Source organism: Spinacia oleracea, chromosome 1 (assembly GCF_020520425.1).
Source record: "Spinacia oleracea cultivar Varoflay chromosome 1, BTI_SOV_V1, whole genome shotgun sequence".
Taxonomy (NCBI): domain Eukaryota; kingdom Viridiplantae; phylum Streptophyta; class Magnoliopsida; order Caryophyllales; family Amaranthaceae; genus Spinacia; species Spinacia oleracea.
This window is the reverse complement of record NC_079487.1, coordinates 130509375-130527115: the sequence shown is the minus strand read 5'-3', so window position 1 is coordinate 130527115 and position 17741 is coordinate 130509375. Positions and strand designations below refer to the sequence as shown.

Below are 17741 nucleotides of genomic sequence, written 5' to 3'. Positions count from 1 at the left end.
GAGAAAAATAAAAGACAAATGTTTCAATGTAGTGATAATAAAACAATAATAAGAACTAGTTTTCGAAAAGATGACGAGGATAGAGTGGGAAATAAATTATAATGCGGCGTATTTTGGAAATTAATGCTTCTTTCAACAATATCGAAGGAAATCGCTCAGCCTATGATTCTATGAATGTTGGTGTCAAAAATAATTATTTTTTGTACCTAAAAAAATTAACTACTTACATTTCTAAAATGTCTATATATTTGAATGTGGACCAAAGAGTTACTCCCTCTGTTTCTTTTTGTTCTTTACGTTTGGTCTTTTGCACGTTTATTAATGACTAATTAATGTGCATTGAGATTCCTCTGTTTTTTCATTTAAACAATGAAAATTACGTTTATTTATAATGTTTTCACTCTTATCAAAATTCTGATATTGGAAAAATAAGACAAATTTAGGAAATTTTGGTAATGTTAATCCAATATTTGACCAATTTTCTTGTATTAAGTCCACATACAACATATTTTTTAATAATTCTACCTTTATTAACCGATGACTTTTATTGGGCCTAATAGGTCATAAACCTGTTGTAGGCGGTAATATGTCCCTATATGGAGTACTATCTCTCGATATATAATCATAATCATCAATTCATCACATCTCGTTGACTTTTTCACCGGTTACCGGTCACTAAAGCCCAATAAAAGTCGTTGGGTAATAAAGGGGAGAGGTAAAATGACAATACACGCATGAGTGAAGAACGGAAGATTGTGTTAAGAAAAAAACATTTCATTTCCTTCAAACAGCATGTTATTTTTTACATCACCATTACACCAAACGACGTCAACGGCAGACACATAAATGTACATGAATGAGGAGCCACCATTACTAGTCTACTACACTATTACATGATTGACATTGCTCCCATGACCAGGCCCGGCCCATTGTGCACGGCTGATGCACATTTGTGGCTTCCTATCACGGCGACTACTGTTCACATAAGAAAACTTAGCCCCCCAAAATAAATTAAATGGTGAAAAAAAAGAACAAGCAGCCAACATTTTGGCTGATGAGAGTGAAACAAACAACCCGGGCAAAATAAATGAGTGCCTGGGTATGAATAAACAGAAATATACATAGAAACTTCATGGCAGCAATGTACAGGTGAATGCTTGATCATGGAATATCAATCGGAGCGTTGTAATAGAAATGTAAACCCTGAATTCTCACGGAGCAAAGGCGGGGGATCAACATCCGCCAATTCCACTTGTTCCATAGACTTGGAGATTTCATCAACCGAAAATGGGATGCTTCAGTAATTAATGAGTGTATGTATAGCCATGGATTTCCATTTTTGAGTCAGTATGGGTTCTAAAGAGTAGAAAACATAATTTGGAATCGTATTAAGATAGATTTGGAAAAAACCATACCTCGAGTCATCATCTAGAAGGAACGAGCTGCTTACGGCATTGTTGGAGTCCTCTGTCATCTTGACTCTCATACTTGAAATAACCTACAAGTTGACAAGACAAGTTCTTAAGTACTTGGACAATAAACCAATGTTTAAAGTCGGTAAAGCTTGGTACGCAGTATTTATGGAAGCAAGAAATGGAAGAACTTTAATGGCGTGCTTGGATGAGGGGATTTGGAGTGAGGGAGATGGAAAGGGGAGTGAGGGTTCTGCTATGTTACTTGGACTCGGGTACTAGTGTCGGACACCGGTACATGTCCAAGTGTCCGACTCAACTAAATTGTGAAAACTTTCCAGGATTTAAGTCGAAAATGAAGTGCGGAGTGTCCATACCCATGTCGGAGTGTCAAGGATCCTACACGGGTACTTGAGGTAAAATGAAGAGTCGGAGTAACATAGGTGAACCCTCTTTATTTGGACATGAATGAAGAAAGGAGAAGGGAAAGGCATAGGAGGGATCCATTTTCTTTCCTCTTCTAGTGAACTAAATCCTTCCACTATTAGAAGATGTGGACGGGAAATGGAAGCAATCCAATCCCCTTCATCATCCCGGTTTTCCCTCCCCTTCCCTTTTCTCCATTATTACTAACCAAACACAATGTAAGTTCTTTGGCCAAGCTTCTTATCATTCTTGCAATTTTCTTATTTTGAAAACATAGAAGGGGGGAAAATAGGGGGGGGGGGGGGGGGGGGTGAAGGAAAACATTTTCATCATAATTAACTTCCAGTCACCTCGGCAGATACACTGTGTGTGCCATATTTGTCATCCCAATACATTGTACTGATGCGATACAACTGCTGTATGCTGAGTGCCTGAGAAATAAGACATTTGGAGTGAGTGTGAGGGTAAACAGCAAGAAATGTTTATCAAACTCGCATATATAAAACGTTAGCAAATGAAGTTTTACTCACAGGACATAAATCATTTGTTATTTCCTTCAAGCTTTTCTTAGGTTTTTGGTGTATAACCTGATTGTCATCAAAATAAGAAAGAAGCAAATAAGCACATTTCCTAGTATTATCAAATTGAAGGTAGGAGAAGATTTATGATGCTGACCAGGAATCCAACTGCTTGTTTTATGTGCTTGAGTTCTTCCCAGGAAGAACCTGCATACTGGTTTTAAGATAACAAGGTGTATTAAAATATATCAGTAGCACAAGGAACGGAAAGATAGAAACTTGAAGTACCTCCTCTGTTGCATCATGACACCATTGTTCTAGTTCAGCCAAACCCGCTTTTACATACTCCCCATTGCTAAATGAACAGCATTCACGGCGCAACAGAAGACTGAAGGCATGAATCAAACACTAGATGGTCAGTCAAACTACTTTCTCAAGTAAATCATAGCACAGCCGCACAAGTACACAAATAGAATGAATTACCTATTGAAAAGCTGAACATTGATAAAACAAAATGTTTGTGTAAACACCTTGTGGATAAGGAAGGGTGGAACCTGCAATATTACAAATTAGGCAACGGTGAACCTCTATATGAAGAAAGAAGGCCTACTTAAATCTGAAAACTCCCTCACTTACATAATTTGCTCTCATAGTGTTCAAATAGTTATTTAGGCTTTTGACAATATTTTGCCAGTGAGCAATTAATGCTTGTTGAGCAACTGCATTTGCTTGAGCACGCCCCTTCGCTAAACTTGCACGGGAAGTTCTAGGTGCCTGCAGGCAAGTAAACTTAATCAAGGAGGGCACCAAAATATCGTAAACCATGAGAACACTTGATTCACAAAGATGACAACACACGGGAAAATAGAGGCCTAAAACCAAAAGACAAGTCGTCGATAGTTTATGCTACAGAAAGGGTCTGATCTCATAATTTCTTTAAGATGAGTAGAAAGGACCAAATAAAACATCCCAAAGCCATCGAACAGGAAAAGATTGTGGAAACTTGCCTGTTCCGAAATTCAAAAGTTCAGAATTAAACAGATAAACCTACATAACTGCTAAACAACCTTAGAAGTACAAGTTGTCTGAACTATAGATGAGTTGAAATGTTTGAAGAAATGCTGATATGTTGTATCAGACATAAGTGAGTAGACCCCCAAACCAGAAAATTCTAGCAAGCAAGCATGATAAGAACCATTTCCAGCACAAACTAGCACTACAAGGCCAACGGATAAGAACTGGAATTACAAAATCCGATGACCAAAGCCAAAGATGATAGTGTTGCAATTGTCATTAACAAAGGCCAACGCATGTCCATGGAACACTGACAACACTGCCTTAAGAACTTCCAGGATACAAGGACTTAATTTGTCACTAGATATATACAGTAATATCTCCACATCTGAAACTCTTTAGGACAGGAGCAAGCACTATCACCTACTGGCTTCAGTCATTCAAAATTGTTCACACTTCTATGACACCTCATGCCAAAACCACAGCTGTATGACATGACCAACAAGAAAGAAATAATAGGCAAGAGCACATTGACGAACATGTTAACTTATTCCTTGAGTACATCTGAAATTCAGTTTTCATCTGTCAATAACTAGCAAAGTACCAAAAGAGTTGATAATCCACGGAAACTCTTCGAGTGGGGTTGTAACTAACAGTTTAATTTAACCTATTTTCTGTGTGATTTTTCACATCAGCACGCATAACGTTGTAATAATAAGAAAATGGATCTTTGTGTTACATTGCAGGAGTATTTAAACTGCTTTCTTTCGACAGCTTAGATGTTTACCTGGATGCATAAACCAAGCACCGGAGAAATCTCTTTTTTCAAATTGTCTCTGATCATTCCATATATCTTTTCCAGGAAAGCAGTAAGTTGCTGTTTGAAAAGAAGAGCAGGATACTTCGCCTCGACCTGACGCAACTCGTCACCAAGAGCACGACCATTGAAAAACTGAAACCCGGCACTTTGTGGAGATGATCGAAGTCCCTAAGTGCGAAAGAAGACAGAAAGTTAAACTTGTATTAAGCGCTTGGGGGGGGGGAGGGGGGTATTACTACCAAGTTGTATGCTGATGATTGAACCAAGTTAAGCATTTTACCTGAGACACCCGACCAAATAAAGAAGCTGAAGAGGTTCTCCTCCGATGTGGAGTTAGGCTAGCCGCTCCACTTGCTTTTAATGTGCGTTGGAGCAGCAACAGCAATGTGGCTGAATTGGATAACCAATAGGACAGAACATCATTGCTATCCGGGGTCTTCAGTTGATAAGATTCACAAAATTAGTTAAGTTGAAGTTCAAAGCAGATTAAACAAAGTGGGGGCAATGCAATTAAACTTTATTTTATCCCAAACCACACCTCAATAGCTGCAGATATTGTTTGAATGATACGATCGAATATATTTGTTCTTTCAACCTCAAATGATCGCCATTGTAAAAGGGATTTGTAAATCAAACATGCTGCAATAGGCCTGCCTTTAGAGAATCCCAGATCTTGCGATATACACCTAATGAGAAGATCTTGGTTCTCCTGGAAACAAAGCAATATCCAAACATGAGAAAAAGGAATATTCAGCTCCAGAAACACCAAAAGAAAACTTGTCACAGTTGTAAATGAACTAATTGATATTTGACCATTTGTTTAGTTACCTGTTGCTTCTCATTAAGGAACTTTTGGGGCTTTGCTTCACTTTCAGGTGTGTAAGGTACCGGAGCAAGTGCCTAAATTTTCATTCATTTCAATAATAATAATAGATTAAATGAAATTTGGTACAGGCATGAAAACATACTCTCTGAAGTGTTTGAGGTAGCTTACCGAAACTCTCCTAAGTTCTCCATCCACAACATTCCCATTCTCCGGAGTCCTCTGAAATCATAAGCCGATAAATCAACATAGATCATCAACACAATACTTGCAAACAAAATAAGTAAAATGTGCACTCCAAGAATACCTGTATAATTGTTGTCTTTGGCCGAGAAGCTAAAGCCTTTCCTGTTGGAGATATGGCCACCGCTTGTTGGCGAAGCACTTGGTTCTCCGATTCCAAATTAGAGACCTTTTCTTCAAGCCTAACACACGAGAAGAGCACATATTTTAGTAAATCTGACAATACACAATAGAAAAATGGTCAGTGGTTGTATATTTAGGTTGAAGATCAACTACAACCGTGTCTTTCCTCACAGATTGCAATGTATGTCTAGTAAAGTTTACTTTTGTTAATTGTACTAGATTTCACCAAAGCTGTCACATGGTCACACCTATTATTAGGAAAATACGTGTTATTCACTCTTCCAATCTTTCAGCAAGTGTACACTTGTCGGTCAATGGTTGTATATTTAGGTTGAGGATCAACTACAACCGTGTCTTTCCTCACAGATTGCAACGTATGTCTAGTAAAGTTTGCTTTTGTTAATTGTACTAGATTTCACCAAAGCTGTCACATGGTCACACCTATTAATCTATTATTAGGTAAATACGTGTTATTCACTCTTCCAATCTTTCAGCAAGTGTACACTTGTCGGTCTACTGTGACAGTGCATAAAAAATGCAACCTTAACCCACCCCCACACCCCCCACTAAGTATAAAGCAAAGAAATTTTATTAAAAGGAGAATGTACACAAAGGACAACCCGATAACTAGCGGCAAGACATTCCTTAGATGATGCAAAACATAATGTAAAATGACCAGGATACAGTAGAGAGCCTTCCAGTTCCCAAAACGGAGCATCCCAAGTTCCTAACAACACAAGTTAGCAGAAACCAAAAATACGCAAAGATATTGCTTAAATCCATAACGTCCCGCAAGGCCTAAAGGTAAAAGGTCGCTTTTAACTTCCAATAGCTCTTTCCTTTAGCCTTAATAACAAACTTGTCAAATCCTTTAAGTTCTTTTTAAGTAGTTGGTTTGAGGGAATTTCTAGGCATTTTATTACAGCCTTTCTCTTTTATCCACAGACGACAACCGGTTTCACCTGATTCTTGTGAGAAAAACATTCACTATAGCTATTTACTGCCCCGTCTTGGAAAACATCCATAGATGTAGGCCTCAAATTTCACTCTTAATGTCAAAACCAATTTAACAACGACAATTGGAACTAAGCTTGCTGTATAACTCAAACAAGCCCAATTGGTACTTATAAATGAATAGGAGAACTAAAGATACACCTAAAATCTATATTTAAGAAACTAAGAGTGGCTTTTCAGACCCCGTCCGTAAAAGGACTTTATAGACAGGTTACTCAGTTCAATAAAGAAACTGAACCAGTTAACATCGGAAAAATAGCTGCATACCTCTGCATTGATTCTTGAAACTGATTTGATTTTTTCTCTGCCTCCTCCAGCTTCTTAATTAGTTCTTCATTCTTGGTCAGCATTATTGCATAGGATTGCTTCACCTCTTCCCTCGACTCTCTCTCCAACTGCAGCAAAGCCTGCACCAAATCATGAGATTCATGACAGCGTTAGGATACAATTGCATTTCTTAAAAGATAAAGAGTATCTACACTTGGAAACTAGAAGATCGAAACAGCACAAGTATTAGAACTCAAAAATTGGTCATAGTTTGATCAACTGTGCATTGAAGCTTGACTATTGGCCAACATCCAAGCGATAAGACCAAAAAGAAAAAGATAAAAATTGTTTACCAGAAAATTTCCCATTACTTGGCATCACAACGAGTATTTAACATCACTAATAAACCCTAGGAAAGAGGCATTGTTGTGGATAACACTTTTTGTGGCGAGGGGGAAGGTTGTTAAATTATTTCATCAATTTTCATTTACCATGGTCTTCCCCAATAATGTTCACGTTTCAGCACAAGAAGACTGATCTGAGCCATATATCAATTTTGAAGTAGGTGAGCCATACATCAATTTTGAAGTAGGTGGGCCCACCTATCATTTTGACTTTTAAATCACGAAATTAATAAAAACATGACATGTGCTTATCATAGAGCAAAAAACAGTCGGAGCAAGACAAATCAGTGCAGTCTAATTTCCATTGTCACCATTAAATGTTTTAAGCAAATAAAAACTGAACATGCAACAAAAGAACGGATTTTTCTGGAAAGCATAGCTTGACAGCAACCTTACCTTGACTGATTCAAGTTCAGCAGTCAGCGAATCAATCTTCTCCGTGTCCTGAATAATAACAGGAGTTTCCTTAATAACAGGAGGTGCATCCTCGATGGCTTTCCTAGCAGCCTCTCTTTCTTTAATGACCATTGCTTTAGCTTCTTCGCGTTGTAATTGCATGGTATGCAATGCCTCCTGTAGCTTCGCAGTCTCTTGGGATTTTGCCTCCTCAAGGTCAGTCTGCAATATGAAGATCCCAGAAATTATAAGGCTAAACCAATAAAATTTATTTTCAGGAAATTCAGAATTAAGATAAATCCCAAGAATAATACCCGCAGACGCTTCTCAAGTTGTAACCGCCATGTCAGTTCCTCCACACGCTTTTCAAGCTTATCTTTGGCTTCTTTAAGGGCTCCTGTATCCCTTGCAGCCTAACCAAATTCAAAGCAACAGTTAAAAATGGAAAATGAAAAAGCACCTAGCAGTGAAATTAACATAAAGGTCAAAGTTTGAACCATTTTGAGCTTTCTGAGCTCCCTTCTTGCAACTCTGCACCTCCACTCACACTGTGTAGCAATAGCTGCCTTGTATAGTTGTTTATAATAAGCATAAGCATGGTGACAACGCCACTTGGCCTGAAAGTAGGGACCAAGATTATCAATCACGGATAAATAACTCAAGGCCCTGTAGTTATCGTTTTTGTTTCCAGTTTTTCGAAAACTAAAAAAAATATGGAAACCATAAAAAGTACTCCGTAGTTACTAGTTTGTTATTGGCGGTAATCAACATAATTATTACGGGTATGACTAATTTTCGGTTCAAAAATCAACCAAAATCATAGGACTTTCAAATCGTAAAACCAAAAACTGTGATACCAAACGAGCCGTCAGTTTTAATCAAACAATAATTTAATTTGGGAGAGACAACCATTTACTTTTCACACAGCATAAATAAAGCAAACTGATTTTAAACAGAAATTACCAAACACCTAAAGTACCTGGATTTGGATGGCTGCTTTTGTCCGTTTCTTCATTCTAAATTCTTGGCGTGCAGTCATTGTTCTTAATCCTGTCTGCAAGGCGATTGCAGATAATCGTACTGCCAAATAAGCTGTTCTGGCTACATGCTGCCGGAACTTTGTCTGAATTCTTAAAACTGCAGCCTCACGCCGCAATTGTTCATACTGCTTACAGGCCGTTCTGTCTGCAAAGGCCACAAAAAATCTTTTTCATATTAGAACTCAACAACCTGGAGCGAAATTGAAAAGACTTCACAGTGAAAATCAGAAACATTTAAAAGATCATACGAAATAACATAGTAACGATATGAACTATGATTCAAATTAAACTTCCTCGTCACATAGATATCAAATTTTGTTCTTCTAAAACAAGCAACCAGCTCACAATGGGCACAAGACACCGGATTTTCAAGTCTATTGCAGGATTTGCAGCATTAATTCAACTGGCAAATCAAAATCTTACTTGAAGACTAATTTTTTAAAAAAAAACACTCTCTCAATGACCACCAGTTATGACCTATAAATAGCTATAACTGAAGCCCACAAAGCAAATGTTATGTGCAAGTACGTGTAATATGTCCTTTGTAATTGCTACCCGCAAAAGATCAGGCTATCAAAAAGAAACATTTATTCGGCTAGAAACTGGCAACGAATTCACAGGAAGCAAGAATTTCCCAAGAGTAAAGCAACATACAGCGACATAAAGCCTGCAACTGAATAGCAGAATCCCGAAGAGCTACAAAATCCTTTCGAGCAATATAAGTGCGAATCCTCCGCTGCATCTTTCTTGCTGCATTTCCAAGTACCTCAGCCCTTCTAGCATCCAGTTCAGCCATCTGGCCTGCTCTTAAGAAAACTTTTGTCTTGCCTATCTGCCAGAAGCCCAGAAACATAACACAAACATGAATCACATGGTTAACAGAAAAAACTAAAAACATAATAGAGAAACAACTCAAACAAGAGTAAAGTATGCAGAGACAACTCAAAAAGAGTAAATCAACAAGATCTTTCTTTGATTTCTCTCAAAAAATGATACAAAAATTTAATGAACAACAATATTAACAACACCTCTAATTCAGTAAATTAAGAGAACTAGAAGTTATACAGTTAGACAACCAGAAATAACCAAAGACTGCAACGATACCTGGTATCCTTGCAATCCCATTTTATCAAGAATCATCTGACATGCAACCATGTCATCATAACTGCAATGGAGGAAAGAAACTCAAGTATAATTTATTTTGCTTCGGAATAGAACATTGATGTTCTTATGAATTTCATGAATATGTAATGCTATTGGAAAAAATTGCAGTCATCAGTTAAGGCATTTGAAAAATAAGATACTGCTTAACACGTTTCACATAATTGAAAGCAAAAAATATCATGAGATAATTTGGATATGAGATGACTTACTTTCCTTCCAGTGCTTCCGGTGCAAGGACACCAAAACGTAGAAGGAACTCGTAGAATGTCTTTCTAGTAGGATATCCTGCACAGCTTATCCTGATTGCCTCGAGGACACCCTGGATTTTTGAGAGACCCAAACGTAAGTTTATTGGATATAAATAAGGAAACATCATAAACAACTAAAAAAGCAATCAAAACATTGAAAGCTTGAACAGATAGCCAGTATAATAGAAAGACCACCATAACCTTGCCCCACAGCCAAAAAGTTAAAAACCAAACTTACACCACATCGTAATTGTTGGATGACGTTCACGTTTTCAAAAATGGCAGGCTTCAACGTATTATTTGGCTTCACACACCTTATATAGTGAGGCTCGGTTGCACTCAATGTCTCCATCAAAGATTGAAGTTGCAGCTGCAATGCATAACATTATTAATCAATAAATACAACTAGATTTACAACAGCCACTATCATCTAGTAGAAGTGGAACATTAAGAGAATTTTCCAAGAAGAAATCAAGAAACAAAAATACAGGAGATAGCAATGCGTCAGCTGAAGACCAGATAATTGCTGAGAAAAATCAGACATTTCATATGACGAGATAGCACTCAGTAAATCAGTAGATAACAACTCAAATTTTAGGTCAAATTTAGTAGTACCATTGGTATAAAATATGAACTAACAGCATAAAAACTGAAAAATGAAATTCTGAATGTCAAATAATTCAACAAAATCAAATATCCTGTATTTTAGTCCCTAAACAACGGTTTAACACTAACTTTTAGAACCATCTGGATCATGTCATTGCAACGTATCACTTCAGTATAGACTATAGACAATAGACTCCAGAGTGTATCTATCAGCTTCAGAAGACTAAAAAATTTCCAATAGAAGGGTGTGACTGTGTGAGAATCTGTTCTTGTAAGAAAACTAAAGACGTGAATCTTTTTTACGACAACTGGCAGTAATTACTCTCTGCTGACAGAGAAACATGGACAGTTCATGAAAAGAGCCTGAAAATATGCTAAGATCATATGCAACACACAAAATTAGGCATACCTTAAATCTCGATCCAATTGAAGAAAACTTGGATGACTTTGATGAATCTTCTGGAAGTGGAGGGAAAAGTGAAGCTACGAAATCACACTTTGAGGCTGTCAGCAAAACTTGATGTTCTGCGACCACGTAATCTTTATTTTTATCCAGAAACTGATCAGCTTGATAAAGAACCTAAGTAAATAGCAGGATACTTCAGCAACTGCGGATGTTGCAACTAATATGATGCACTAAAAGGATGTCACCAGCCAAGAGAAATTACCTCCCCAGCATAGTGCGATATAATAAAATCAGTGCGAGAAAGTTTTGGTTTGCAAAAGCGTTTATTTTTCTGAAATGTCTGGTACAACTTCTGAGCAAATGTTTCGTGTGTAGACTTAGGGAACATGCTGCACAGACACATTTCTGATGAGAATCACACATTGTACGGAGAAGCACTAAAAACTGAAATTTGTTCAAGTATTTAAACTTCATGATTTAGAACAAGCAACAGAGAAAGGAATCCTTTCATACCAGGCTTCATCAAGCAGGGAAATTATTCCTCCAGGTTTCTGTAGAGGATCATCTCAGTTATACAAGCTCTTAAAATAACTAAGTTGACATAATTCAACAATTAAACAAACAAGCAAACAAAGAGCTTATAAAGTAGATAAATTTAAGTAGAAAAACGCCATCATCGGAAACTAAGGAGCAACCACAACACACCTTCTCAATTAGGTCCAACATATCCTGGTTATCAACAAATTCTATGTAGCTCCAGTCAATCTCTTCTTTGGAGTATTCTTCTTGCTCCATCTTGAAGACATGCTGCAAATGAAATCGATGTATGAGTATATCATCATTTTTAAACCATAATCCAACACACTGACAACAAAGGAGTCTAACCTGGTTGAAATGCTGCTGCAGTTTCTCATTTGTAAAATTGATGCAGAATTGCTCAAAACTGTTTTACAATTAAAAATAATAATTAATAATGAGCAAGGAAACAACAACGAGGACCGAAAGTTTCTCCATAGTTCTGGCTTCCATTTCCTAGCCTCTCACAATAAGTACAATCAAGGGAGGTTTATTCTCCACTAGAGCTATAAACCTACAAGTTTAACAAATAAGGCAGCCTTAGCCAACCCCAGGGCTTCTCTAGGTCAAATCTCTGCTTGAGCTACTTTAGTTTAACTTGAGCTTACGCTGAGGACCAAAGCATGCAGAATGCAGCAAAGCCTAACCTTCATTTTTGTTTCTTTTATTTATTCCTCTTTTTTCAGTTAATCAATATTATATTTTCTTTTTTAAGAAATGTCAAACAATGACCAACAGAAAAAAAGATATAACTTTTGAGCCTAGCGGTAAAAGAACCAACCCAAGTTTGAGCTCAAACTCACAAGGCTTGGCGAACATTAAGGCCTAAGATGACATCAAGACTGGAAAGCTCAGGCTCTAATCAATTTGTTTACTCCCATAGTACCAATTTTGGAAAGAATAAATAATTGGGCGAAAATCTGGAGACCATTGGCCACTTCATTCCAGTTGGCTACACCCTTTGAATTCCCACCATGATATCGAGGAAGTTCGGGAACTACAAGAAAAGGCATCCTCCATATTACCAATTCAGTGGTCAAATAAGTGTAAGAGAAATAGCCTTCCCCTGAATCCCGGGTACCATCCTAAGAAATTTCACCAGATGCATCGAGAAAGGTGGAAAACTACAACAAAAGGATTTCCCAATATTGCCATTTCAATGCAAAAGTGAGCATCAATTTTTTCACACAGTTGTAAGGTACATCCGCTACTATAGGAAATACTTTTTTTGGTCTTATATGATTTTGGAGATGTAAAAGCCATAATTCACCTGTTAAACTTGAAACTTTCAAAACCATAGATATCAAGAACCCCAATTATTGATTTTGAATGTGGATCTTGTCCAATTGAAACATTGATTTTCTCCACAATCCTGCAACATAGAAGAAAAATGTTTAATTAACCCTTAAACTAGATGGGAAAAAAAAAACTAAACTATTAGTGCGGCTTAATACCAATCAAACAAGCGAGAGTATACTGTCTTAGCCAACGCATCCCTGCTAGATAAAGCATTAACAGGATCAAGAGTTCTTGTGATCACTTCTTCTGGTGTCACCATGACACGTTTTATCAATGCATCTTCCAAGTTTTGGGCATCACACCTACCAATTAATTCTGAATATTAGCAGGTTTAAACTAATTGCACGACAAAAGAGACCAGATTATTCATACATATACCTAAGAAGTTCAGCAGTCATGTTGAGATGGAATCTCGATTTCTCGTCCCTTATGGCAGAAGAATCAATCTCATCTCCTTTAACAAAATTGATATTACCAAGATGAAGAACAGCGGCCACAACCCTGAAGATTGCCTCCTGAAGAAAAATTGTTTAGCTTTAGTATGAGAATAACATTTCCCTACACGCAAGCATGCAACAGAGAACACTAACCTGTTCCTCCTCACTGATTCCAACTATATCCATAGCTCTCCTGAGTTCCAGATACTCATGAGCATCATTTACACCCTCCAGCTCATAACAACTTGATTGGTTTAAATAGTGGAATGATTTTGGATTGCCCAACTTATATTTCTCAATATCCTGAAATACCATACTTCAGCTCCTAAATACAGATGTGGCAGACATGGAAATAAGATAAACCTCATAGTACTTAACAGCAAGTTACCTCAGTTGGTGCTGAACAAAGAAGATAAAAGCAATGATAATTCCTCTCAGGATCTGATATTTGGCAAACACGTGATCTTTCAAGAAGATAAGTTCTGATAGCTGCGCCAGATATCCTTCCACTCTTATCAAACTGGATTTCAACGAATTTACCGAACCGACTAGAGTATCATGGATAAAGTGAAAGAACAGAATAAGAATCTAGGAGTAAAGTACTTTTTTAAAAAAAATTACAAGGTAGGGAGCAATTATAAAAATAAATAAAAATTTAAAAAAACCCTACTTGGTAGAAATAAATCGCACCTGGAATTGTTGTTCCTCACAGTTTTTGCATTACCAAATGCTTCAAGAACTGGGTTAGACTGTTCCAAACATCATGCAAAAGCATAAACGTAGATGTTAGACAAAACAGAAAAGTTTATGCAGAATTATAACCCGAAAGAGGTAGCACGCGAATATAAATTCATCTACCTCCAGAACTTGTTGCTCAACAGTTCTTCCCTCTACCCCGGATCGCCCACCCAAGTAAGCCAGATATCTCATAAGCATCTTTGTTGTTTCTGTTTTACCGGCACCACTCTCTCCACTAACCAGAATAGAGTTGCTCTTTCCCTCACTAATCATCGCCCTATTTTTTCATTAATGACCAAGTCAGTTAGAATTAACGTACAAAAGCTGGAAGCATGTGTACTTATCCCCCCAAAAAAAATTAAAATAAATAGATATAATATATATAGCAACTGCAAGGGGAAGCAGAATGAACCTGTATGCAACATCACCAATCGCAAAAACATGAGGACTCAATTCCCCTAGACTCGCTCCTTTGTATTGTTGCATCATGTGTGTATCATACAGATGAGGTAATCTTTGAAAGGGATTTACAGCAATGAGGATATTGCCAGTATATGTCTGGAAAAATAGATTTCCATTAGTACTTAAATCATATTTTTCTCTCTTCTCTACTTTTTTCTCACACAATAGGTACCAACTTTCTATACTTACATATATTTCATTTAATTCATATCTAGTAGCCAAGTTTTGTAAGACGCCAGGTTCATGAAGATAAGAAAGTCTTGTCATGTCATCAACTCCTGCAGGTGGAGCTTCCGTATCTTTTGGAAATACTTTAGAAATCTTAGTGATAACCTAAAGCAAAAGAGAGCAGAAGTCAAATCTTAACAGAAATAAATTTCAGATTTATAGCAAGCAAATTGCAATACAAATGCAAATATAATAGCAGTTGAAAGATGATAAACTAGCAATTTGAGTTTGGAGATCACTATCAATAAATACTAAGGCAGGCAATGACTGGCGAAACATTATCTTATCAACCTTGCATGAGCAACATGTGCTTTCTAACCAACACAGATCCAGACGGAACCTCGGTTTTTAAAACTTCACAGAATTCATAAACGGATAAGTGGAAGAAATAACAACCTACTTCCAAACAAGCCACTAGGCTTTCCAGCTCACATACCAGAAACTCGGAACTTACTATGATAGAAGACAATGCAAGTTATTAAGCATGCATTTGATGCCAGAAATTTCCTGAATGATAGTCCACTGAAAATTATTCTCATATTTTCAAGTAAATAGGTACTCCCTCCATCCCTTTTTATTCTTTACGCTTTCCGTTTCTGGTGTCCCGTTTTAATCTCTACATTTAGAATCTTTCCTTTATATTGTATCATAAATGCCTGTAACATTTTGTCAAAAATCGTGCAAGTGATTATTTTAATTAATTTAAATCATTGGGAAATTATACTCTTCACACTTTCCCATTAAAACATTAAATCTCTCGCACATTCCAAACGTCATATTTTGGATAAAAGTGAAAACATTGTCAATAAACGTAATTTGCATTGTTATAAGTTTCTGACGTGAAAGGGAATTCAAAAATGTTTGTTTCTGGAACACTAAGCACTTCTGCCTATGGTATGGTGACAAGTTATCAGCAGATATAAGAAAGATATAAGAAACTTACTGTTTCGATTGAGGATAAATACTGTCCTAATCTAGCAAAGTTCCAATTATTTATTACCTTATGAAATTCGAGTTTCAAAGAGATACAAGGAAAAAACCGAAACCAATCCAAGGAAATCTAACACTGGAAATCTTCGAAACCCTCCCCCCACCACCCACAAGAAAAATACAATTGTAGCCAACCTGCAGAATTTATATTGATCACACAGCACCAGAACAACAGACATATATACACATGAAAATCCACCCGGTGGTTTGAATACTAAAAAGCACCAAATAAAAGAACTTACTGTTCTTCCATTTGTAGTCCGAACATGAACCTCATCACCAGTAATCCGAGTAACTTCTCCATCAATCCACGCTAACTTAGGATCTTCCACCCATACATGTGAATCAATAATTATATTCACTGATGAAGCCTGCAATAAAAGAGAAAATTATTCTTGGATCGAACTGCTAAAAATGTGAAATGCTTACATAAAACCATTTTGAAAAAAAAAAACATAAACTACCATAAACTCAAAACATCAACAGAAACACCCAATAAAAGATCCCACAATAAACAAGGTCTCACTGCTCAAAACCAAGGAGCTCATTTTCATAAAAACAACATTTTTTCATGATGCAAGGTTCATTTCGCACCACAATCCACACCCGATACAATGATCTAGGTCAGGGGAAAGTAAATATGCTTGTTGTTCCCCAACTAAAAGGTACGGAAAACATATGCATGGTGGAGTGCAAATCAAGCCTCCATTGAGCATTCTTTTTCTTGTCTCCAGCTGATACAGGGTCATGAATTCAATTGAAGCATAATGAGAAAATCTACTTACTCATAACCAGCACACACCTAAACTCATAAAAACAAATAGTGCGTCCGAGACACACGTAATGTGAAACAAGCATAATTAATACTCCCGTATCATCCATTGCAGTCATGATAAATGCATCGGCTTTTTGCCGTAACAATCTCTATCCATTCTTGTAGTTACCATCTATAACAAGTAAAGTAAGGAAGAATAAGGCTAACAAGAAAACAGTAAAGCTTCAACCAAACCAAATTCCAACACTCTCTATCCATTCTTGTGGTTCCATCCACACCAAGTTAAGGAAGTACAAAAAAACAGTAAAAAAGACCGCACTCCGACCAAAACACAGCATTGCAAGCTCAGGCACTTTACTACGTAAATGAATAACAAAAATCGGACAGCATACAATCCTCCATAACTCCAAACAATACAAAACACTGATGACCGCCCTCGAATATCGAAACAACAAACAATACTCATTACCCCTTGTACCTAAAATACATCATAGTTATACATTTCAACCCAACACCTAGCAAAAAATTTCAAACTTCAACATAAGCTCTAAACCAAACACAAGTTCCAAGAACACACACAAATTCAAATATGAATTGATAAATAAAACATAAACACAATCATAGCCTTTGATAATACAATAAACCCACCAATCAAATCAATCAAATGAGCTCAATAACCTAAAACAGTTATCATTTCATCCCTAAAATTACTCAAATTTATGAAAAATAAACAAAATTAAAAGGGGGCTTAGAAATTACCATTTGCGTTAAGCAAGAAATACGATTATGTTTCGTTTCGCCCCCAGTCTTCAACTCATTTAGGGGACCCACCAGCTAATTCAACTAGCTCAACTGAAATTAACCAACCAAGCTCGTAGATCAGCCCAGAACATAAACACCCAGAAATTCAAATTTCAAGCTTTTTTGTAGAAAAAACTCGAATTTGAAGAAGTAATTTATGATTTATGATATATGATATATTTGAAAATTGAAAATATAGTACTAGTAGTAGTAAAAGTTTTTTCAAGAAAAAAACGTTTAAATTTTCTTTGGGTTTTTAATTTTCTTTCTCCCTTTCTCTTTCGCAGGTTGTGTGTGTTATGCTGATTTTCTCTCTCCTAAGAATCTGTGATGAGCTAAGAGGGAAAAGTGGGGACACAAAGACAATTAACTAAGAGCAATATTATTGTGATTAATTTTTAATTAGATTAATTACGATTGTAATTATATTTTTTGAAATGAATTGTTTGGGGAATTTTTGTTGTGGGGTAAAATGACGGAGTTAGCCTTGATTGTACTTGAAGCTTTGAAA

The 17741-nt window shown here is 36.7% G+C and overlaps 1 protein-coding gene across 1 annotated transcript; it reads right to left on the bottom strand.

The window, feature by feature from the left end:
• Positions 1-753: 753 nt before the first annotated feature.
• Positions 754-17554, bottom strand: LOC110803706 (myosin-17-like). The gene is made up of 39 exons (XM_022009248.2): positions 17189-17554; positions 15897-16025; positions 14626-14769; positions 14387-14532; positions 14095-14251; positions 13927-13985; positions 13625-13784; positions 13390-13539; positions 13178-13314; positions 12955-13101; positions 12771-12872; positions 11810-11867; positions 11630-11731; positions 11438-11475; positions 11187-11313; positions 10928-11098; positions 10151-10282; positions 9874-9983; positions 9605-9665; positions 9155-9332; positions 8440-8645; positions 7958-8077; positions 7775-7873; positions 7461-7682; positions 6661-6800; positions 5321-5438; positions 5185-5235; positions 5019-5090; positions 4729-4899; positions 4471-4626; positions 4158-4358; positions 2993-3130; positions 2840-2910; positions 2645-2744; positions 2514-2570; positions 2369-2425; positions 2189-2269; positions 1416-1498; positions 754-1295 (listed from the first exon to the last, which is right to left on the bottom strand). Exons 1-39 carry the CDS (start codon positions 17189-17191, stop codon positions 1172-1174), a joined length of 4578 nt encoding a protein of 1525 aa, XP_021864940.2. The 5' UTR covers positions 17192-17554; the 3' UTR covers positions 754-1171.
• Between the last annotated feature and the right edge of the window lie 187 nt (positions 17555-17741).